The sequence below is a fragment of the Sturnira hondurensis genome, unplaced genomic scaffold, assembly GCF_014824575.4.
Source record: "Sturnira hondurensis isolate 20B ecotype Veracruz unplaced genomic scaffold, ASM1482457v3 Scaffold0000880, whole genome shotgun sequence".
In the NCBI taxonomy this organism is placed as follows: domain Eukaryota; kingdom Metazoa; phylum Chordata; class Mammalia; order Chiroptera; family Phyllostomidae; genus Sturnira; species Sturnira hondurensis.
Window position 1 is genome coordinate 11,984,178 of NW_028073511.1, and position 23,729 is coordinate 12,007,906.

The following is a 23,729-nucleotide window of genomic DNA, read 5'->3' on the forward strand; positions in this document are numbered from 1 at the left end:
ATAATATGTTATTATAATTGTTCTATTTTACTATTAGTTATTACTGTCAATCTCTTCTTTGCTGAAATTTTAAATTAAACTTTATCATTGCTACATATATTTAGAAGGAAACATGGTATAGCCAGTGTTTCATGCATTCACTGGGCATTTTGGATAAGGGGGACTACTGTGTTACCATTTTCTATGTGAACCATGACATAGAAAACTACAGACAAGGAAAATGGCAAGGAGTGTCAACTGTGATGTAGTTCACCTTGGTGTTTTAAAAATACACCCTCTCATTTTTATAATTTGTTAAGATGACTGTTTTATGTCATAATTTCTTTAGGCAAGATTTGTACAGTTTTGCCACTTCCCACCTATACCTCTTGCTCTTTTCCCACTGCATGAGATAGCATTCCATAACTAACTCCCCACATCCTTGGTGTCTAAACCAACAGCCCAGGAGGACAGCCACACCAAGCAGCTCCTTCCCAAGCAAGTAGCCACTCCTTTGGCCACTTAGTGTCTAAATCTAGTTTTCATTTCTTCATTTGACTGTTGTTAGAACCTTGGACAGGAAATGAAGATTGTTCCCATTTTATATAAGAGAGAGAGAGAGAGAATAGACAATGATGGAGAAGAAGGTCAGAATTTGTCAAACCAGGGACAGCACCTTGTTCAAATCCAAGTCGAAGTAAGATGTTAGCTGAAAGGGGTTCCAGCTGGCATTTGACTGCAAGCAACTCCTCAATCGCTGTTTGAATCTGTTGAAAAGAAGAACTAGCAGGAGTTCACAGCGTGGGCAGGAAGACCACCCCCACCTCTCATTATCCGAAGGAGGTTCCCACCTGATGGGCAGTGGCATTTGTAGAGATCAACGGGCTAGAGACATCGCCCCAAGTGAGGAAGAAGTCCCCTGTCCCAGACACAGTCAGCATCTAAAAAGTCAAGAGTAACAGGACTACTTAAGTGTGCTAATTAAGCCAGAGAGATCATCTAAGAACATACTTCCTTGGCTTGCTATTTTTTTTCATTAAAATTTCAATATCTTAAACTATCATCTAGAACTATGTAGAGAACACAAGTGAGATCACCCAATGAAAATTCATCTTGGAACAATGTGCATGTCTGTGTCACTATTTATCTATACTCCCTCCCCTGCCTTTTCTTCGGCATGTGAGACAAATGCTGCCCCTGAATGGCCCACTTTCAGCGCTTCTCACAAGAACGCTCTCCCAGGCGTGACCCTGTAGGCAGGAACAGCCACATGGCAGGCCAGCCTCCCAGAGGCATATTCAGTCTCTGCTTGGCTGCCGGTACATTCCCAGCCAGGCACCCTACACTTTTGTCAGGGAGTGAGACCTATATCCTATATCACTTGTTGTTTTCTATTTCTTCCTGTGGCTATTTGTACACATGTTTTTCTATTAGACTCAAAGCGTAAAAGGCGAGTCCATGCTGATCCATCACTGTACACCAAAAAGTGAACAACAAAAATACTCCAAAATTCTTTAACAAAAATGTGGGGCACAACTGAGAGACCCAAAGGCCTTGACCTTTAAAAGTAGACTTAGAAAACACAGTGCATAGGGAAACAAGATGTGACTCAGTGAAAAGGCTAGGAAACCTCATGTGTCTATACACTTTTGCACACACATGAGGTCGCGTGTGTTTGGTGGACCTCATCTCTTCTTCAGGGAGTAAGTTTCCTAAAGAATGTTTCCCTGAACCTTAAATCCCTAAAACTAAGCCCATGAATAAAGTCGTCTCAATGAGAAGACTTTGAAATTTTATTTATCTTTTTTAAAGGCTATTTAATAAATGATCCTGGGAAAACTAAACACATATTTAATTTTTAAAAGAAAGAAAGAAATGAAACCAGACCATCTTCTTATACCATATTCAAGAATAAAGTCAAAATGGATTAAAGACTTAAATGTAAGATTCAAAACCATCAAGTCCCCACAGCACTATTGAATAGATATCCTATTTCTTTGTCAGCAGAGTGATAATTACAACTCAAATTTTCTGGCTCCCAGCTAGTGACCCTCCCACTAGGCAACACTGTACCCTTCCAGAATTTAGTCCTCGAACTTGATGCTGTGGGACTGGGAAGAGATGCAGACCTGGATCTCCGGAAGCCTCTGAGCATGGATGCGGATCTGATGCTTCTCCCGGAGGTAAGTGCTGACCACATCAGGATTCAGCCAGGTGTTGTGGATCTGGACACCAACTCTCAGTCCCCTGCTGGGGGCTCTCCCACGCTGCTCTGCCTCCAGGTAGTACCTGGTTCCACCGAACAGCTCCATCTTGGGGCTCTTCTGTTGCCAAGTTCCTTCATTCCCATTCTGCTCCCAGGAGTCAAACCAGTCAGCAGTGCCCACCCTGATGGAGGCCACCTCCACCTGTGCCCCAATAAACATACCACAATCAATGCTACAAAGTTCCTGAGCATGCTTTTCACAAACAGCAGTGTCTGAACAGCTATCAACAAGAACTGGTCTGTCTTACCCAACAAGTTAGCCTAGTCACACTCGGTCCTGTGGTTGTTTAATTTATGCTTTTCTACCCCTTCTCGCTCTCTCTCTTTCTCAGCTGAATAGTATTCAGATGAGGCTGCATGGGCCACGCATAGAGCAGAAACAGCCAACCAGAAGCCCTAGTTTTACGTGATGCTGTGAATAAGGTAATATTACGTTCTCTGAGAAATTGAGAATAACTAATCACATCAAAATCTATCATGTTCCTCTAGCCAACTACCAAAACAATTCAACAGAAGTATGTTAATAATTTGAAAAAAAAGATGCTTTGGTTCTTTGTCAATAGCACTAGTGAATTTGGCTATTGTTCAAATCACGTTTTCTTATCCTTCAAAACTGATCAGGAAATTCCTGCATTAGGACTGATTACATCCCTACCCAAAACTGTGAACAAGGTACAAGCTTTGCAGTCAGAGAAATCTGGACTTGAATCGTAAATACTGTGTGTCTCCTATCATCCAAGTGGCCCTGGATTGGCCGTATAATCCTTCAAAATACCAAATTCCTTATTTGTAAAACAGAAATAAATATGCATAGCTCACAAAAATGCTTTGAAAATTGTATACCTACAGACTAGGTATATAAAAATGTAGCATAATGCCCAGTTTACACTAAACGTTCAATAAACAGTAGGTGCCAACATATTCAACCAAACTCTTTTTCAATAATGAAAAGCATGTCAATTATACCTCAATTTTAAAAATTTGTAGTAAACCCCTCCCCCCAACAAAAAGAATATATATTAAGATTCCTGGTTGCCTAATTGTGTATATTACAATTACTAGTGGAACATGATAGTTTTAGTTTTTATTTATTTATTTACTTACTTACTTACTTATTTGGAGTGAAGGACTGGGAACAAGGAAAAGGAAATGAGAAGAAGGCAAATACCTTGGCCCTGGGGTCCTCTGATCGACTGAAATGCAGGGAAGCTGGGCTGTCTGCCTGGATCCAGAAAGTGTAATTGTTTGTCTCCGGGGCCACGAAGAACCCACTGAGCCGTGCTCTGTAAAGCAGAGGAGCACTGAGTCAAGGCAGAGCAACCAAGTCTGAGTCACTGACTTTTGTGCCATGTGACTGACGGGAGAACTCTGGGAACAGCTGTGGTGCCCAACTAGTCTCCGCATCACAGCCCATCTCTTCACACCAGCACAGCTTCCGCTGAAGCACATCCTCTCTGGGAAAGTTGTGGCCCAGCACAGGGTGCTCTGCAGCTTAGCTGAGAACCTACCTCACACAACCAGTGCAGGGTCTGGTCCCTGGTAGGAATTCAGTCAATACTGAGTGTTATTCTAGTTGTTAGAGAGGAGGGGAGATTACTGATCAGAAATTGCTCTGACTTGATCCTTGCGTCCTTTTCTAACAGTCATGCATCACAAGCCCTTATCACTCTGGCTGACTTCAGACATTAGCCTCTTTCCATTCAGCCCTGGTGGCTGTCAGTGTGTGCGAATAATCATATATCAGCTAGTACATTTCCTGCCAAATAATGGTACCTGACTTCTCAACAACACTGTGCAGTTCTTTACGAGGAGTAACATGATAGACCTGAAATGGTCCCTAATAATATCAGGAGAGACTTTTCTCTCTTTTCTCTCCTTTGTGCAGACATTAACTTCATAGAAACCGGTGTCTGCGTATGTGAGGTTTCACAGTGCTGGCGTGTCCTCTTTGAAATACCACATTCCCATTCCCGTGGGGAAAGAAGAACATGGGCCATACTGCGGCGTAGAAAGGTGGCCTTAGAAATCACAAGCCTTGAAGTCAGAGAAATTCAGAACTTGGTTCTGCCACTTGATAATTGTACAGTATTGGAAAAACCACTCTACCTATTGGAGACTGTTGTTCCTCATCTGCAGGCTAGCTTGATAAATATTTCCTCAGTTGTTGTATCTCATGAAATCCTGGGAAGCCTTACCTTAGAAAGCCTGGGACATAGTAATAACGCCATATGTATCAGTTGAATTAAATAAAAAGATCAGGGGACACACTTGGATATGTGAAGAATTTCAGTAATACTGCAGTCTCGCCTTGCTCTGTGGCCGTACGTGCGCACAGCGAGGGTGGTCACTCCTCAAGGATAATGACCTTATTCTAGACCTTCTCACCCTCACAATGCTGAGCACAATGTTGTATTTAATGTAGGTGGTTGTAAGTCATTTTTAATTGTTTGGGGTTTACTAATTAAATAATATTTCACACACACACAGAAGTATTTGCTCCATGCTGATCAGACACCTCAACACCTGCTGAGAGTCTTTTTTATTTCCAATTAAAAAGATTATGGTCCACAGAGAAGTCAATTGAACACACTGGCAATTTCAAATTAAAATGTGTAACCTGCAACTTCGAAGAAGATTATAGACAATGGCACAGAACACTTAAAAATGTGACTATATATTTTTAAATGTTTAGTACAAATGCTAGTGACCTAGTATCAAAGACAAATATGGCTAAGAAAATTACTAAACTATCCCAATAAAAATCCAACATATTTTCTGAAATAGTTTTAAAACTAACAATTTTAAAGGTCCATCAATATAATTAATACCAGTTAATAAATATTCCAATATTTAAATTTTTTGAATTTTAAAGTAATGAATGACAGAGAGTGGAAAGAGTTACTCTCTGCTTAATGGCTCCTCAAAATGGCAGCTAAAGAGACTCACCCCACAGGTGGTACCACATAACACAAGGCTCTTTGGTCTGTGGAGGTGGTTTGACTCTCCCCTTACCATCCCCCATCACTGAATATAACTAAAAGGTTTTCCTTCGAACATTACTGACGATCCTCAAAAACAACAAAAAAGGTGCATGATTAGGTGCCATAAGGGACCACAATTATTGCCACTTTAAAACCATGTATTGGTGGTTAAGCGCCTAGTTAATAAGGTGTCTGAGACAATAGAAACTTCATTTAGTTCACAGACTTCCTTCTCTACTTGGCGTCTTCAATGTCTGAAATCCCCTGAACAAGGAACAAAAGCTTTCCTTCCACAGCTGAATTAAAATTTGAGATGGGCAAGTCCTTGGAGGAGCTCACAGAACGGCTGGAATGCACACTCAGGGGTTGGGACCAACCTCTCTCAACGAGTAGAGGGTCACCCAGTCAAGGATCTGTGCCTCTCAGTATAGACATACACTGAGAGGACATTAAGGAAACAGTAATTTCTAAGCAATTCTCAGTTTTTTATCTTTTAAACCCATTTTAGAGAACTAGAAATTTTGGCAGTATCCTTGAAGGGATTAAAAGGACTCAAAACATCATAATCGAGCTGTAACCGCTGCTGTTGAAAACAATGTCTCCCAGAGGCCACAGTAGCTTCCCCTGCTTTTCACCAGCCATCAGGCTGACCTTGGACCCTGGTGGCTTTCCCAGCAGAAGTATTCGCTGCTGTGCCTGTGCTCCCTCCTATGACCAAAGGGCAAATGCTTGCTTCTTTCTCTGGCATCATCCAGACATGGCTTTCACCTCTTAACCACATACCTGTGGCCAGTTTTACCCTGCCCTCTTCTAAGTCCCTAAGCCTACGCAGCTCAATATTCCAAGGAATAGTCATTTCCAAACCAGATTATGAACTAAGTTGTATGACGATGAAATTCGCCTACATCAGTAGCATGCACCTACAAAGGGCCTGTGGTGCACCTGCATGGCTACCACCAGTGGAGAACCATGGTCAAACTCTGTGGCCATGCAATTGGTGGACGTGACACATTTTACCACGGAAATCTCATCACTCACTTTCTGTCTCCTAGCCTCACCTAGGCCACTGACGATGCTTTCGATATGGACTCTCACTTCTCCTACAACATACCTGAAAGGCTGCCCCTCCTTTGACCAAAATCCAAATGGAGAACTGGCATTAGGGACAAATTGCCACCTGTACCCAGGGGAGGCTTCAGTCAGGTCCAAGCCCTCAGCGGCATCTCCAACTTCAAAAAGGAGCCCCCGATTGCCTGTAAGACATGTGTGCTTCATGAACACCAGAGAGCATTCCTCCCCAGTTTGAGGAATTACTTGACTTCAGACAACAGAGCCAAGATGACCCAGGCACTAAGTAGAAAGGCGAGTCAACTGAGACCCAGATGGAAAAGTCATGTAAGAGATTCTGCAGATAACACAAATGTTCTGGAAAGCAGAAAATGCTGCTTGGTGTAGGATTGAGTCTCTTGGAAAGAGAGACTGGATAAGGAATGGTAAGGGGAAATATTTTCAGAGGACCAGAGAAGAGTAGGGAGCCCTTTTTGATGGGAGTGTCTGGAGAAGAGAATCACCACGTCCTAGAGAAACTGTGAACGAATGCTGTGGTCGAGTAAAAGGGACGATGTGATCCTGTGCTCAGACTTGATTGTTGGGGAGTGGACGTCAGCGTCTTTTAACGTCCAGTTCAGGCTGGGAGTTGAGTTCTACTCCTTAAAATCCTCTATTCCCCAGAAAATTGGCCTCAGTTTGTGGACTTCAACATAGAACAAATTAAGTGACATGCAGCTATTATGTGACATTTTCAATTATGTTGAACTTATTAATTTGTGTTTTATATTAGGCAAACCCTGAGACCAAAGGCATATGTGCAATCTGTATTGAATACAAACTTGGACTGAGGGTAAATGCTCTGGAATCATATATTTGTGGGTTCAGATTCCAGCCTTGCCACTTACCAAATGTGTAGCTTTGAGCAAATTTCTTAATGCATTCATTTTCTCATGCATGGGGCCAATAATAAATAGAAATAATGCAGAAAAGACTAAGGGAGCTTATGTTATATGTCAATTATATCTCAATAAAGCTGGGGGGAAAATGAGTCAGTTTGACAATTCTGATTAAAAAAAATACTATAGTAGCTTGAACTATATCTACAAAGAGCCTAAAATATACTAAGTACTCAACAAAGGGCAGCTAAGGTAATTATTATTTTAAACTACTATTACTCCTCATTAATCCTTAAAAGGAGAAGTAGATAAAAATAGGCAGAAAAATAAGAGCACATTTGAATACATTACTTGATGTTTCTGAAGCTCAGCACTGTTGACCTCTGGGTCCGGTAACTGTGGGGGGCCTGTCCTGTGCATGGAAAAATGCTTAGAGGCACCTCTGCATTCCAGCCACCAGAGGCCAGTAGCACCACCACTTTCCCAGCTGTAATACTGTATGTTGCCAAACGTACCCGGAGACCATTGAGAACCATCGCTTAACGTAACAATTTGCTCTTCTTCTATAGAGGAAACTTCCAAGTGTCTTCATAAAGGGCCTTGTTAACACTCAAGAACTACTGCATTTGGGAAATGATCCTACCACTACCTAAGTAGCTAAAGCAGGCCCCCTCCTCAAAGAGGGGACCGTTCTCCACTTCCTGACACAGGAAACACACATTGTCCCCTACACTTGCTTCAGTAGCTTTCTTGGATGGAGCTTTCCTAAGTAAACACTGCAGCTCTGGGGCCGGAGGATGTGCTGGGCCAAAGCTTTGCATGTGTTTCACTCAGGAATGGCCTTCCTTTAGAGAGGTCTCTCCACCCTGCTGGGTTACTTCCCTGCTAAGTGCTGGGCTTCTGGAGTTGAGTTCACTGCCTGTAGTTTAACCGTGAAGTCAGCCCTTGTGGGGCAGGTGAGGAAGGCAACTTACAGCTTGTGGTTCTGGGCTGCCTAACAGGCCAACTGCCCTTCTGCCTAACTACACTGAGCCTTCGGTTCTAAAGCTCGCCAGGAAAGTGCGCCACTGGTGTACTTCCAATCTGCAGCCATGAGGTGGAAGCTTTAAACAGAGACGGAAAAGTAGAGCCCTGCCTTCTCCATCTCCTCCCACTCTCGCCATAAACTGGTGGCGATGTCACAACACACCCCCACTCGTCAAGTAGTAGACAGGTGTGTCAGAGAAGAAGCAACATTTATATGCACCTCCTTGTGCCCCACTCTCTGGCCCTGGCTCATGCTGTCATGATGAGTAGGCTCTAATGCTCCCGAATAACAATGTCTTGATTGCAGTTATGTTTCCAGGATCACAGTCTCCACTGAACCCTACTGGCTACTCATCTGGCTGAGACTAGGGGAGCAGTGTTGATGAGCATTGGAATTAAGCTAAGAGCCACTCTGAAATGAAAGCCCTGACAGTGGTGTCATGGTGGCCCCAGGGCTCACTGAGATAAGCAGTCAAAACAAACAAACTGCCAACACCTTCATTTCCACTTCCAAGCCTGTCATGGTTAAACCAGTAACCAGAGGTCATTGAACCTGGTGACTTCATTACCTGCCTGAGGAGCAGTGAGCCTTGTGCCTTCTCCTGGGGCCCTGGTGGTGCACTTAATCTTCCTGGGAGACACCTGCCTGACATCACATGGAACGCCTGAGGAGAAGTTTTAAAATTAGATAGATACAGATATAGATATGGATATAGATACAGATACAGATATAGGCACGGGTATACAGATTTGATGGCAAGACAGCGGGACCACACTGACGTAGACAAGCTCCTATTCTGAGGCAAAGGACTGAATGTAAACAGTAGAACAAAAGTTGTCACCGGAACTGAAGTGAGGCCAGGAAAGGGAGAGCACAGAGCATAGTGCAGCTTGCAAAACCAGCAGGACAGCAGTGCAATGCAATGCCACCCACGGAAGATGCACTGGACCACTCAGCTGAGTTTGGCATGGGAAGAGTGACCACGAGGACATGTTCCTGCCTCCTCGGTGTCACCAACTACAGGAGCATCCCACCTGGCAGAACGATAGGTTCCACAAAAGTATCTGCCATGGGGGCATTTCAGTAGAATCTGCAGAGCAATTTCCCCGCCTACTCCAGCTTGTCCATACAGAGAGGGCTAAGCAGGCAGAGGGGTTGCTTGTCAGTAGGAGCGGACCTCTGTGAAGCAGCAGCTGTGCTTTCCCCTTCTCCCCACTCCCAGCATGGGGACCCTGAGGGAACTGCCCATGAACTGTGTGTCTGAAGGACATCCCATGGCCATTCCGTGTTCAAAGAGCTGCTGGACCACAATCCCACCTGGTCTCAACCGAGCACAGGTAAAATACCTAAGAGCAGGGTGGCACGCTGAGTCAGAAAAGACAGATTGCTTCCCCCAACCCTACCCACACCATAAGAGACACATGATCTCCTACAGCAGGGGTCCCCAACTTTTGGGCTTTGGACCAGTACCAGTCCGAGCCAGTTAGGAACCAGGCTACACAGCAGGGGGTAAGCCTGAATGTAATGTGCTCGAATCATCCCAAAACCATCTCCCAACCCCCTGGTCTGTGAAATAATTGTCTTCCACAAAACCAGTCCCAGGTGCCAAAAAGGCTGGGGACTGCTGTCTTACAGCATTTAAAACTGAACTATTTTCAGCCATTTCAACTGAAATGGTACCTGCAATGGTAACCTGGGCAGGAATGTCAAAGTAGTCTCCTGTAATTGTGATGTCTGTTCTTCCCCCGAGGCTCCCAGTTTCTGGAAACACAGACAGTATTTCTGCAAAAGAAAAAAAAGCTAAGCTTCTAAATATAGACCTGAATGTGACCCAGATAATAATAGAATAATAGAAACTATCAATAATTTATTTCTTACCTTAACTTTCTAATACTAAGCAACAGTTGAAAATTTTTTCAGTAAGTCATTTAAAATGCATATAATAAAAAAGGACTCACATATGACAATATGTATAATAATATATATCATACAGAATTAATATTTGAAAGGAAAGGGAAAAGCTGTCAGCAAAAATATCTACATACCAGTATATTTTCTTGGGAAATCTGTCTTCTGACCTCGAGGACTCTATTTACAAGTCACAGAGCAGGAGGTTTTGCTTTGTGGAGGAAACAAGTTTGAATGCACCAGGCAAGGCCTCAATTTACCCACATGAGTCTGCAATGTGCTCTAGGGAAAAGCATCAGTCCCACTGTCCTCAGCACCCTTGCATGCCTCCCCGTCCTGCACGCTCCCCACCCCGCCACCCCACTCTTGCCTCTTCACACCCACTTCTCTCCTCCTGCTTCCTGGTCCCTCCAAACCTTGCAGGATTAGAATCCTGAATCCCTGACTTTCACAAATCCCTGAATTTCACTTTTTCTGACCTGTCCCTCTTCTATGATCAAACTTTGACAGTTCTTTTCATTCCCTCAAGGGGAGAAAGGAGCTGTGACCTATGAGAAATTGAAGGTACACAGAAGCTAATCATGGTTACCACTTCCAAATACGAATTTTATCAGGGCATCTCCTATATAACATTTTTGTTCACGAGACAAAGCAGAGCAGATATGTGGGGGCAAAGATGGATCCCCACATTCAAATATCAAAATCCAACACTACTAATAATAACCTCTTCTTCTCACCTACTACTTTATAATTCTTTTCCCAGAGAATCTGCCATGTGGCACAAAGGATGCAAAGAATAATACAAAAAAGGTTCCTATCCTCAAGGAAATTAGCAGGATAAGGAAGAACAGGTACAGAAAGAATAATTATCATAACTTCAGCTAATGAAATTAGAGAGAGAATACAAAAGTGCCAATATGAGGTTTAAGTGAGGGGGGACAGGTGTGTTAGAGTAGTAGAAAGAAATTTTTAGAAATTACATCTCAACTGAATGTTGAAGAATGAATTAGAACTGGCCAAGTGAAGGGAAGAAAAAAGGAAAAGGGCATTTATGGGGAGCAATAGCCCAAGTGTGGAGAGGCATTGCACAGTGCATTTCGTTGTTACTGGAATATCAGAGAGAGATGGAGCTGGAGAAGGAGGCAGGGAGAAGGTCGGAGCTTGTCCCATTCCTGTGGGGGTGGGAAGCCTCTTGCAGAGGCATCCAACTCACGGCCTGCAGGCTACATGCATCTCATGATGGCTATGAATGTGGCCCAACACAAATCGCACATTTATTTACTTAAAGCATTTTGAGATTTTTTTGTGTGTGATTATGTGTCACAATGTATTTAATGTGTGGCCCAAGACAACTCCTCTTCTTCCAGTGTGGCACAGAGATACCAAAAGGTTGGACACCCCCGCTAGAGATGCTTAGCAGGGGAGAGACATCAGATGTGTGAGTGGTGGTGGCTGTGTAGAGCGTGACTCAGCAGGGACAAAGGCCAGGTCGGGGGCCCCTTAGGCACTATTTCAGAATGCCAGCGAGAAGTGACGGAGTTCTAAGCTAAGACAATGGCTGTAGACACAGAGAGGACACATCATATTTAAGAACTACACGGGAGATGAAATGGGTAGAAATCAGTGATTGAATTGGTGTGGAGCTAAAGGGAGGGAATCCCAGATTCTTGCTCATCATCTGCTTCTTCCAACAACTTTTGGAGTCAGAAGGACAAATACCATTTTGCCCACTTTGTAGATGTTTGTTTGGGGTTTGGAAAGGCTGAGTGACTTAACCAAACTGAACTAGTAATTAAATGCCAGCACCCAAGGAGGGCAGCCTTGGCCTTTTTGCAGTTGTCCATATCCCCTCTCCCCATAGCCTCCTCTGCTATAAAGAAGCTCTAGTCTGGGAGTCCACGTCCTGAGCAGACGTCGGTGCTGGAAACATGAAATAGCTGTGTGATCAGAGACACCTGCCAGCCTATCTGACACTCAGGGTTCAGTACTGATGGGCAGACTCACGGAGAGAAGCCTGGTGTGTGGCAGAAACAGTATATGTCCCATAGTATATTGATTATGGGCATAAGATTTAGAACTCAGTCTGCACTTTGCAGCACGAGGAAGTTTGCACAAATTACTCTGCCTTTCTGAGTCTGTTTCTTCCTCTGTAAAACCAGGCTGACATTACTGGTCCCTAGTTGGGTGAAATAAATATTGAGATTGTATGTAAAACATCCAAGAAGGGCCTGCCATTCCTCTCATTGCTGCTGTCACTGTCACCGTCACCTCAGGTGCTTCCTCGCACTTGCTCCAAAGGAGACTAGTTCTGCTGGTTAAAGAAAATAAAGGCAAGAGGAGAAACTCAGCTTTTGTAGAGGTGGGGAGTAAATGGCATTTGCACCATGGCATAAAAAATTTCTTGTACTTTTGGCAAAAGTAGATTCAGCTGCCTCTGGAATCTGAACTTACCTCACAGGCATTTCGTCAGGGGCTTTGGGATTGTATTCAAGCCTCTAGAATCTAAGCCAATTTTCTACTAGTGAACTGAGTTCACAATTTCATACCAGTTTCTGATTTTCTGCATTTGTTTTTTCAGTATGGAGGTTTCCTCATCAATAGCAGCCCAATAGCTTAGCATCGGTATCAGCAAGACATGATTGTTGCATAAATGCTCAGAGGTGATATGCTAAAGTAACTGAAAAGATATGCGTTTAGATTTTTCAATGCTACCCCTTTTCTGTTATTTTTCAGAACACAGAACAAGGACAGCTCCCCTTTCTTTCAACCATCTCCAGGGACTTTGTATAGACATCTGTGATTGAGCCTTTTTAATACAGCAATTGAAAATGACTTCCATACCAGCAACAATTATCACCAAAAATGAGAGTCATCCGTGATCATAGGGACAGCTTCATGTGTTAATGGTCATAGAGGAATAGCCCAAAGAAAGGGAAGGGGGTCCAGCCTCCAGCGAGATGCGAGGGAAGGACTGAGGAGCACAGGGTGAAGGGACTAGTACCTGAGTGCGTCTGGTACAGGAAAAGGTCCTGTTTAGCACTGATCAGCCATGCGTTCTTGTGTACCACTGACCTTCAAAAAAGACAAAATCATGTTTTGGATGAACATAGCATCTGAAATGCATTTTTTTAAAAAAATTGCCTGCCTGGGAGATTGTGAACTAACCCCCACTAAACCTCTATAACAGTTTAAATACCAGCTCCTTTTGATTCCTGGAGAATGATACCAAGGGGGCAAAGTGTGTATTCTGATCTAGAAAATGGTTGTGTAAGAATAGTAACACCAATTTCACATAGTAAGGAAAGCATGAAATGGAGTGACAAACGTGAAAGTGCTTGCCATGGAGCTGACCTGCAGAAGATAATCGACAGATATCAGCTGTGTTATCTTCAGAGAGAGGGAGAACATCCGCACTTTGGGCTGCATGGCTGTGGCCAACAGGTCACCACCACCCCAGTGAGATGGATATTATCTAGACAATGCACTTTTAAAGAAAACACCTGCCAAATTATATAGTGACAGGACACGAGATAAGTCATACAGAAAGAAGTTTTAAGTTCTAATTTATATCTGCTGAGCTCTATGCAGCTGGCACCCTTTCCATCATAAAGTCCCTGGAATGGTACAATGTATTCCATGAAAGTCCGTCCTGTGTTAACTCTGGTATTGTGAGATTACTCGTGAGGTAATTCCCAAAACCTGCACCATCACCACATTAGAATACATCACCTCGGGATGAGGGCATAGGATACAGTTATACTCAAGCAAACAAAAAAAAATCAAATGGATACACAGGGTTTTATTATTCTGTTCTGTTCATGTATGTTTGAAACTTTTATTATATAAGTTTAAAGACAATAAGCATGACAAGAGAGAGATAATACAAGATGAACAAATTTGGTTACTCCCAGTTACTTACTTTCCTTTGTTAAATACTGAGAAACTAACATTCTGAGAACCTGTAGCAAAAAGAAATCAACATTAATACAGGAGTCTGCTTAAATCACCAGGAGCAGGCCATGGCTCCCATTAACCCAAGGACTCCAGATACCAAGTCATGACCCAACCCTGTAAGTTCCTCAATGATGCCCAAATAAACACCTCCCAGACTTGCACCATCAACACTGTTGACATCTAACAACAAAAAAAAGAGAAATGTAGCCCTGGCTGAGTGGCTCAGTGGATTAAGCTCCAGCCTTCAGGCTGAAAGGTCGACAGTTTGATTCCTAGTCAGGGCTCATGCCTGGGTTGCAGGCCACATCCCCAGTTGGGGACATGTGAGAAGCAACCAATGGATGTATCTGTTGGACACTGATGTTTCTCTTCCTTTCTTTCTCCTTCCCTTCCCCCTCTCTATAGATAAATAAATAAATAGATAAATAAATAAATGTAGTCACAGAGAGCAGGTAAGAGCTCAGGCTTATAGACTTAAACCAACCAAAAAATCCTATTCCACTGGCTACTAGCTTCAATTTCCACCTATAAAGGGAAAATAATTCCACCAACCTCACAGGCTTATTGTGAGGATTAAATTAGTTTATATTTAAACTGCTTGATGTAGGGCTTTTCAGGGAGTTCTCAACAAATGCTAGTTACTATTAGCATCATCATGAGAACTAATTCTCGAAAGCATTTTCCCAGACACAGAAAAAGAAATGGATAAGACTTTAAAATTGATACTTCTCAAACACACCAATATAGTTGCCTTCCACACGGCACTGCAGAGTGCCAAGACCGTGGTCTTCCAGAACTGGGTACCTAGGGAAAGAACCAAATACCTCAGGTGGCAGTTACCAGACACCTCAGTTCAGAAGTCCTAACTCGTTAGCCAAAGAAGGAAAATGATAATAACAACAACAAAATAAAAGCATATTAGCCAGAGAAAACTGGTAGATTGGTAGATAGTGAAAACATAATGAGCCCACTGGGGCCAACGCCCAGGGCAGTGCTAACCAGAGCTGTCGTCTCATCAGCCAGCAGTAAAAGCACAGTGCGAGAGACAGCATCTGACTTACTCCTGCTCTCCACTCAGTCCTGTCTTTCCAAAATCTGTTGTAGGACAAGGATAGCAAAATTGTTATCAAAAAAATCTGCTAGCAAATGTGAACCCCTCAAAATGACAATCCTGAGCAAACAAACTTAACACAACAGGAAAAAAAAACACATTACAGAATTTAGCTCTACTGAATTCTAAGTCCTAAAAAGCTAAGCCATAGAGGATAATTCCTGTGATGGCCTCAAAGAAAAGCTAATCCACTTGGTCCAGAGTGAAGTGAAAGTCCAGAAAAAATGTTGGTTATCTGGACTCTGAGCATATAGACACTTTTTTAAAAAATTGTCATTGAAATAAATAAACAAACTTTAGTCACTCTTTTCTTTAGCTAGTCTTCATAGTGTAGTGGTTAAGAGCTGGAGGCTGGTTAGCCAGTTAGAGTTCAAATCCTGGCTCTGCCCCTCTCTTTGAGACACTGGACAAGTTCATTAACCTCTCTGTGCCTCAGCTTCCTTGTCTGTAAAGTGAGACTAATAACTATGTGTGCTCACAAGGCTACTGAATGGCTTAAATGTAGAGCATTAGGGCAGGGCTTAACCTACTGTAAGCACTTAGTAAGTAGTAACTATTGTTTTCAAGAAAAGTTTCAGAATTCACCCCAATTTGCATCCATTTGAATCAACTACCATGTCTTTTTCAGTAAGTCTGAAGACAAAGCATTCAACAATTATGGGCAATTTATATTTAAAAATAGCTCTGTGTATGTATGTGTGTGTGTGTTTTATACTAGGCAGAAGAATCTAAAAGCATATATATTGGCAAAAAAGATGCTCACCAGCTTCCTGTCTGCCTGTTCACAAGAGAGCAAGGAGTAACCCATTTGTCTCCTTGAGCTTCCAAGATCAACGGGCTAGATGAAAAAGGTAAAAAAAGACAAGAGACAATAATAATGCAATGCTCCCAGCAAACATTCCAGGTAAAACTCAGGAGAAACATTGTTGTAAACATTCTCCTCTGAATTCATGGGGCATTACTGCAGGTAGCTGAAGTCTGCCCCCTGAGTATATGTAGGATTAAATTTTCAGCCTGAAGATAGGGGTGCACAACACCCCTGGTTCATGGTTCTTCCTTTCACACTATAGAAGGAGCATTTCTTCTCTCCCAAAAAATCTTCATCTCCACACTGACTACGGTGGGTCTACACAAAACTATAGAAGAGTTTCTGCCTTTGCTCTTCCTTTCAAAGACTGTATCTATCTCCAGAGATGGGACCAAGTAGTGAGTACAGTTTTTTGCCAGTGGGGTGCTCTGGGCACACCACTCTATCTTCCACAGGAAAAATAATTTTCTTTCAAGACTCGTTGACCATTATTTAACGCTAGAAATATAGGTCTTGAGAGTAGTCAAATCCTGTTCTCTTCAACGAGGAATGAATCAAAGAGAGGAATCAGAACAGAGGAGGGTGCCCCATCCTGTCCAGGGGCAAAGGAAAAATTAGACACAGTATATAGAATCTAATGAGGCAAGCGTATAGTAAGATTATGTTCCTGCTACTTTATAAATGCTCATGTAGTTGTTTCATAGGCTCAATACCACTGTTGCTTACAGCTTCCCACAAACATCACAGCTTCGACTGCCTCCTCGTTCTCCCCTCTCCCAAGCATGCGTGATTTAATAGTAACACATTTCATTTTTTTTAATCTCCAATGAAAAAAGTCATGTGAACATCCTAATCACTCCCAGAAAACACTGAAGACTCGATGGCTTTCAGAACCTTCTTCCATATTTTCTCTGATCACACTAATAGAATTTCTAAATGCACAAATGGATAACAATCAAGCAAAGAAGTTAATGGTCTTTTGGGTTCACACATCATTTTTTAAAGAGAAGAATTTATTTCATCCTGAGAAACAAAGAGGGGACGGTAAGAATTGGAAAAGAAAATCCACAGACGCAGTCACAGTACAATTCACACTGAGCCCGGAGTGAGTAGTTGTCAGTAAATAAACGGACAAACTTAATCCACCAGTCACAATTACATTAACGAAGTTTGCTGAATCCCTGCTCACCAGGGACCACAAACAGCAAAGAGGAAAATAGCAGCTCTGTGCCAACTGCCTACAATTTATTGCTATTAAAGAAGCTGGTCCCTGGAAGCAATGGAGCATATTTGTAACTAGTCATGTGTCAAAACCAGTATACTCTTACCTATCAATGTGTTCAGCATCAAAATCAAAGGTTTCCAATTTTCCAGTGATAATCCAGCCATACACATGTATCAGTTGCCCTGTTTTGAGAAGAATTTTTTCAATCGAATACATTTAGCTCAAACTCTAAATGTATCACATAAACTATTTCTTTTTGTGCATCTATTCACATGGCCAAGTTGGTCATGACTCACAATACTTATTCTTTATAAATCATGCAGCTGAAAAGGATCACATAATATGATCCTTTTCAGGATCATATTTTCAATATTACAGACTAGATAGACTAAAATAACCAGTTATTGTTATTATAGACTGAATGGTCTATGATGGAGCATAGAAGGAATAATGGGCCTCCCTCGCAGTCCCATGAAGCATGAGGCTTTCTAGAGGAGGAGGCCATTTCCGACACAGCCCTGTCCCACTTGTTCGCCTGTGTGTAACCCATCCACCCAGTATGGGACTGAAACATCATGCCTTGGGGTGCTCCCCTCTTCATGAGACTTTCCTCCGGAAACCTGCTAATATGAACACACTTGTAATATGAGGGGGTCACATCACATGATATGGAAGGGTATTCAGGGATATTAAATTTCTTTCCATATCTCAGAGTACAAAAGATAAATATCACGATTGACCCAAATGGATAGGAACAAAGAGAGAGAACAAGAGATAGCAGCGGAATTACGGACTGAGCGGTGGGCAACTGCGTGTCTTGTTCACTTCATAAGTGAACAAGGATAGGGCTCATGTTCAAGGATAGGGCCAATTGGGGACCCCCAAACAGTTGGTGTGTGCCCTCCCGCTGCAACACGGATGACTTCCGCTGGGTCTCCTCAATGCAACTTGCGGGGCTCTCCATGGGGCATTAAGGTTTTCCTTAATGCTTTCCTTTGAGTTCATGAGAATGGAGTTACAGGCACCAGCAATCTCCCTGCAGCAAGGTCACTTCAGCACTCCCTCTAGCCCCCCTGCATACAAGAGCTGGGAAAGAAATCGGAAGTAGCCTCTTCTCGGAAAGAGTTTGGGGGCCCCTCAGTGAACTACTTCCTTGGTTGAAAAACGCCAGAGCTCAGTTCTGTGGAGCTGCAAGTGGCACGTTTTTTTAGCAAATACGCCACAGCAAGGTGATGATGTTAAAGATCATCAAACAGCCCCTCGACCTGGAAGAGTGTCCCGCCCAAATAATCACAGAATATAACCACCTACACTGTAATCTTTCAGCATCACATACAATGTTTAGAGATGAGAGAGGTGTTGGTTACTGAAGCAAAACTTCAAAACTGGAAAAGTAAAGGGCACCTATTGGGGGGACAAGTTCACTGAATTCACAACTTTGAGTGTCTCCAGGGCGGTGAGAGAACATTACCAAGAAATCGTTCCTTTCACGTTGTGCTTGCATTTTATTAATGGGAAGTGACTTTCTCCTGCACTCATTGGCCAACTGGCACTAAAACAGTGGGAACCTTCCAGGAAGTATCACCCACACTTTGCAGGTGAATGGGCAGAAAGAGAGGGAACCTGATGACTTAAAGGTCACAGAATTGGCCGAAGCCCAGCCCCTGAAGCTCTCTGCTACTGCCAGCAAGTGGAGAAACAATTCTTCATCTTAGTGGAGCCAAATTATCAGTTCCCTGACTTTGGTGGACATGATTTCTATCTTTGATGAGCACAATTTTAGGACCTTTTAACAGCTTATAAAATTTAAGAATTCTTGCGAGTTTCTGCTTTGCTTCTTAAAAAAAAAAAGAGCCCAACAAAATCTGACAAATGCCTAAGCCAGACCATGATGCTGGAGGATTCTGCGTCACAGTGAACAACTGTTAAGCACATTTAGAAATTCAACTGCTCATAAAACGTCGTCTCTCCTGTCCCTACCACCTCCCCCATCTCCCTGGCTGCTACTCTGGGCAGACTTCCCAAATGAAATGAGAGTAATCGTCTGGAAAGTGATTTCAAAGATCAGCAGGGTGGATCCTGCCCAGAGGGACCACTCCAAGCAGGCCAGTCACCAATTGTTCGCCCAGAAGGTGGAGGAGACAGTGTGTGGGAGTCAAACTCAGTGGGAGAAATGGGCTTGACAGATCTGGGTATCTGCTGACATCCCATTTCACACTCCCAAAGGCTGGTTCCTTCTTCATCCCTCACCCTAACGAGACTTCTCCCATCGAGAGAGGAGCTTTTTAACACCAGAAAAGCAGAAATCCCAATGCCTGCATGTGATTTTCATAGACCACATCTCTTTTTAATAACACATTACCGTGTCTTGATTAGTCAGGCAAATAGAAGGAGACAGATCTGTGAATAAACTGCATTAATAAGATAAAGCTGAATTTATATTCCTTAGGATATAATTTAAATACACACATACATAATCTGTGTCTATATACACACGAGCAAATGTACAAACACTTTTTGGTAATTCAGATACTCATTTTGACATTCTCGAGCAGTACAGTAAAGCCATTCAAAGCATCTAGTCAGTTTTTGCATTTACACACAATCACATATTTAAAAATTTGGCAATGTGTATTGTCATACTTATACCATCTGGAAACCCTGAACAAATCAAAAACCTAAAATAGATGTAAAAATTTGCCAAGAATCAGACAGCCAATTATACATAATCCTAGCTGTGATTTTGACTTAGTTTTAAAGCAGGTTTAGCAGTTCTTGGATCTTTTACTTGCCATCCCTTCTTTAACATAACCCCCGCCCCCAGCTTTCTCTTTTTCTCTTCTGGCCTCTTAGCCTTTGCTTATCTGTGAGCTAACTCATGAACAAACCCCCGGGGTAAGGATCAGAGTTAATGATCTTCGTGTGGCACCCAACCCTGCCCAGCACAGGACAAAACACTGAGCCCATGGGCCCACTCTGATTTCTGACTATCTAGGTTCAAATCGCAGCTGTACCCTGATTAGTGGTATGACTTCAGGCAAGTGACTTACCTTTTTGGTATCTCATTACATCATTTGCAAAGTGGAAATAATAATAGCTCCTATATCATCAGGTTCTTATGAGGATAGGATAATATAATATATACCAAAAGCTTAAACAGAACCTGGCTCACAGTAATTTTCAATAAAGCTTTCCTATCATGTGGATAATTATGAAGGTACGAGCAACGATGATTCCTATTTCCTGCATTCTCCAGCAGCACCTGGTTTGATTTTGCTGGCCTCTTTTTCCTTTCATGTGTGGATTCCTTTGTTATCAGTGAACTAACAGAGCAAAAGTGCCCAGAGGTGAAACAAAACCAGATTAAAAATAAACCAGGGAATGACACTTATTTTCAAAAGAGCATCGGAGAAGAAGCTAAAATTTCTCATTTATGAGGACTACCCACCTGGGCAGAAGAGTTTGCAACAAGCTTGGGCAGAGGAATTCATAATTATTCCTGTTTCTGTAGCAGATCCTTACCTGGAACTCCACTTGGTGGGTTAACTTGGTAAACAATGGGTGTCTGTGCCCTGGAAAACTGTTTTGAAAATGTTATCACAGGTGAGCATTGCAGTAGCATACCACAATCACAAACACGCAAAGGACAAGCCATTCCTCGTGGAGCATCAGTGAAGGTCGTAATGGTACGTTTCCTCAAATCACCTTAAATGTATTTTTTTTCTTCATAATGTTTCCAGGAAGCAGAGGTGGCTGATATTATTATAGCTCTTCCATAGATGAGGTAAAGGAATTTCAGAAAGGTCACAGAAGACCTCTCTCGGACCATGTTGGCCAAAGCCCTAGCAAGCCTGTTTCTGCCTGCCAGACCCAGGAACACATTTCACCAGAAAGAGATATCGACAGGCCACGACTTCAAATGCCAATCTCTCAATTCCATTACTATAACTTGGCATCTTGGGATCTTGAAAGTTGTTTTTTTTTTCTACATCATAATATGCTTATTTAAATTCAAAGGATTGCAATTTAAGCCACTATTAGCCAGCATGATGGCAGGGAATAGCAAACTACAAAAATAGGAAGTTGGACAGCCACACAAATGAGGTGTTTATAGAGAAAATGGAAGGTTCCTGGGCCAGTGTGAAGAAACAAAGAGGCAGAAGAGCAGACTGGCCATCCTCCCCCAAACCCCTCTAGCTGCCTAAGCCACCCTCGCCATTCTCTGCAGCCTGCAGTGCATTCCATTTGCAACACAAAGACAAGCAAATTGTTTTGCCTGGTCTGCTTCCAGCACCCCAGGAGTCCACCTTCCCAGGGAGAATATCATCAAAGAATAACTCCCTCGTTAATCAACAGCCCTAATCAGACATCAAGAACCAACAGACATTTCCACAAAGCTGATGACGGCTCAGCAAGAGCAGTTTTAAGCCTTGATCCACACAGCTGTGCCATCTGCCATCAAAACGAATTTTCTCCGTTTCTAAAGGAAAGGGTTAGAAAATAGTTCACAGGAAATATGTAGAGTCAGGGGCCAAAGTAAGAACGTTGTGATCATGGTCTCCAACCTCACCAAAAGGTAAAGATTAATGGAAGTCTCTGTACACCTGCCAAACACACAGTCCCTGCCGTGGGCTCAGTCTCTTTCTGCTGCCAGGCCTCCCTCCCCCATGGGCGCACCCTGCATACCATGGCCATTGCCATTGCAACTTTATGATAAGAGCCTCATGTCAATGTAAGAAATGCCCAAACCTGTAAGAATTTTTATGAGTGTATTTGAGCCAAATTGATGGCAATGGCTGGGAAGAAACACGTCAAGGGATTGCGGAAGTGCTCCAGAGAGTGGCAGTTCTGCCTGCTTTATGCACCTCAACCAGAAGAGGGGAGGCAAGTGGGTTACATGAAGCCCACCGGTGACAGATTAGGGAGGTGGAAGAGAGCAAAGCAGGGGAACTCCTGGGAAAGTAAAATGAGAGACACATACTTTTTTCACATAGGTGGGTACAGAATAGTTAACAATCAACAGTTAATTTAATAAAAATGAGGGGATTTGTGATCTCCACCTTGGTGCTCTGGTGCAGTATCTGTGCTCTGAGGCGTCAGGAAAAAGAAAATTACTTTGACATTCCAATGTTGCTATAGATGCAAAAATAAAATAGACAGGTTTAATTAAGGTAAAGATTTGTTACTGGTAGTATTTAGCAAGGAAAGTGAGCCAGGGGAACTAGACATTGAGTTTAATAAACTGGGAAGCATAAGCGTGATTGCTAGCCAGGAAGCTGTAGCTTCACACTGCAGGGTACTACAGCATTTCTCCAAGAGGACTGATACCCCTCCCTTCCCTGCCTCCTCCAGTACCAGACCGTGGGTGGGAACAATGGGTGAAGGCAGGCACATGCACAACAGAAGCAAAATGGCACAGAGGGAGGCTCTGGATCAAAGAGGCCTGTCAGTCTAGCCTGGGAAAGAAAGGATTGCTTGCGAGGTGGACCTATTTGAAGCCCGTGGAAGTGTGAGAAGTTGATTGCCATTTCCATAAAGCACCTGATCCATCCCCAAACCAAATTAACACAGTCCCAGTGGAACAAAAAAGTGCTCTTGCCCTCTCTCCCTCTCTCTCTCTCCCATTTCCACCCCCTCTCCCAGGAGACCCATGCTCACCCCTTGGGCTCATGCATCCTCTCTCTATGGTCATGTGGCCCTAGCAGCCATGTGGCTCATGGCCATGCAACTCCACATGCAGGCTCCAGGAGGGAGCCTGAAATGGACTACAACTGGAAACACACACCCAGCCAGCCAGATGCGGGAATGGACTGTACTTTGGATACAGAACATAAACTCGGGGCAGTGGTCTTCATCCTGGCCCTACTGAAGACAAGATCAGACCTTTTCCACAGTGAGACAAACCAGGAGGGGAACCCCCCTAATTGCACATGGTCAATAAACTATTCCTGTGTGGGTCTCAGGAAATTCTTTTCCTTTAGATACCACAAGAGCCCCTCCCGCACTGGTGACAGTTGGCATGTCACCGGTAACGGAACGACTTTCATCCGGAAGAATTTAGCCTAGGACGTGACTACCTGCCATATACTGCTTTTAGGTAACAGGTTTTAATTTAAGACCATCCTTTGTGGTTACTATAGGTCTCCGAGTCAACAAGGCCACCACACAGGCCCCCCCCCGAGCTTGTCAGGTTTAGTGTGTGGTCTCTTTCTCCACATTCATGAAGTGGATCAATGGTTATTTCTCCTTCACACAGATGTTAGAAACTGAGGCAGATAGAACAACTGAGTCCAAATCAACTAAGAAAACAAACCTCTTGATTTCCAACTTGAATTATAAAATCTATCACTTGGTCTGTAAGCCTTCCATCAGACGTGTGTGGGGGTGAATAGAGGGATTCCTTTATCACTCCCTCCCAATTCCCCCAACCATGGTGGGGCAGGCTCAGAGTTCAACCTCAAAAAAAGCTTCACTTGAGATGCTCCCTGAGCTGACACAACATCAGATGTTACATTTCTAAGAGA

At 43.1% G+C, this 23,729-nt stretch overlaps 1 protein-coding gene across 4 annotated transcripts in view; it reads right to left on the reverse strand.

The window, feature by feature from the left end:
• The window catches only part of PKHD1 (PKHD1 ciliary IPT domain containing fibrocystin/polyductin), a 457,981-nt gene that overhangs the window by 429,074 nt on the left and 5,178 nt on the right, over positions 1–23,729 (reverse strand). The window contains exons 5-17 of one of the 4 annotated variants that reach the window (XM_037054714.1): positions 20,728–20,785; positions 17,309–17,387; positions 15,936–16,010; positions 14,801–14,865; positions 14,027–14,066; positions 13,109–13,179; positions 9,880–9,981; positions 8,768–8,863; positions 6,338–6,479; positions 3,414–3,528; positions 2,109–2,387; positions 831–920; positions 656–746 (exon numbers count right to left, since the gene is read on the reverse strand). In XM_037054714.1, the coding sequence (XP_036910609.1) occupies positions 656–746; positions 831–920; positions 2,109–2,387; positions 3,414–3,528; positions 6,338–6,479; positions 8,768–8,863; positions 9,880–9,981; positions 13,109–13,179; positions 14,027–14,066; positions 14,801–14,865; positions 15,936–16,010; positions 17,309–17,387; positions 20,728–20,785 (1,303 nt within the window). The remainder of the gene's footprint in view (positions 1–655; positions 747–830; positions 921–2,108; positions 2,388–3,413; positions 3,529–6,337; positions 6,480–8,767; positions 8,864–9,879; positions 9,982–13,108; positions 13,180–14,026; positions 14,067–14,800; positions 14,866–15,935; positions 16,011–17,308; positions 17,388–20,727; positions 20,786–23,729) is intronic. The other 3 variants (XM_037054729.1, XM_037054718.1, XM_037054725.1) reach the window with 3 other exon arrangements.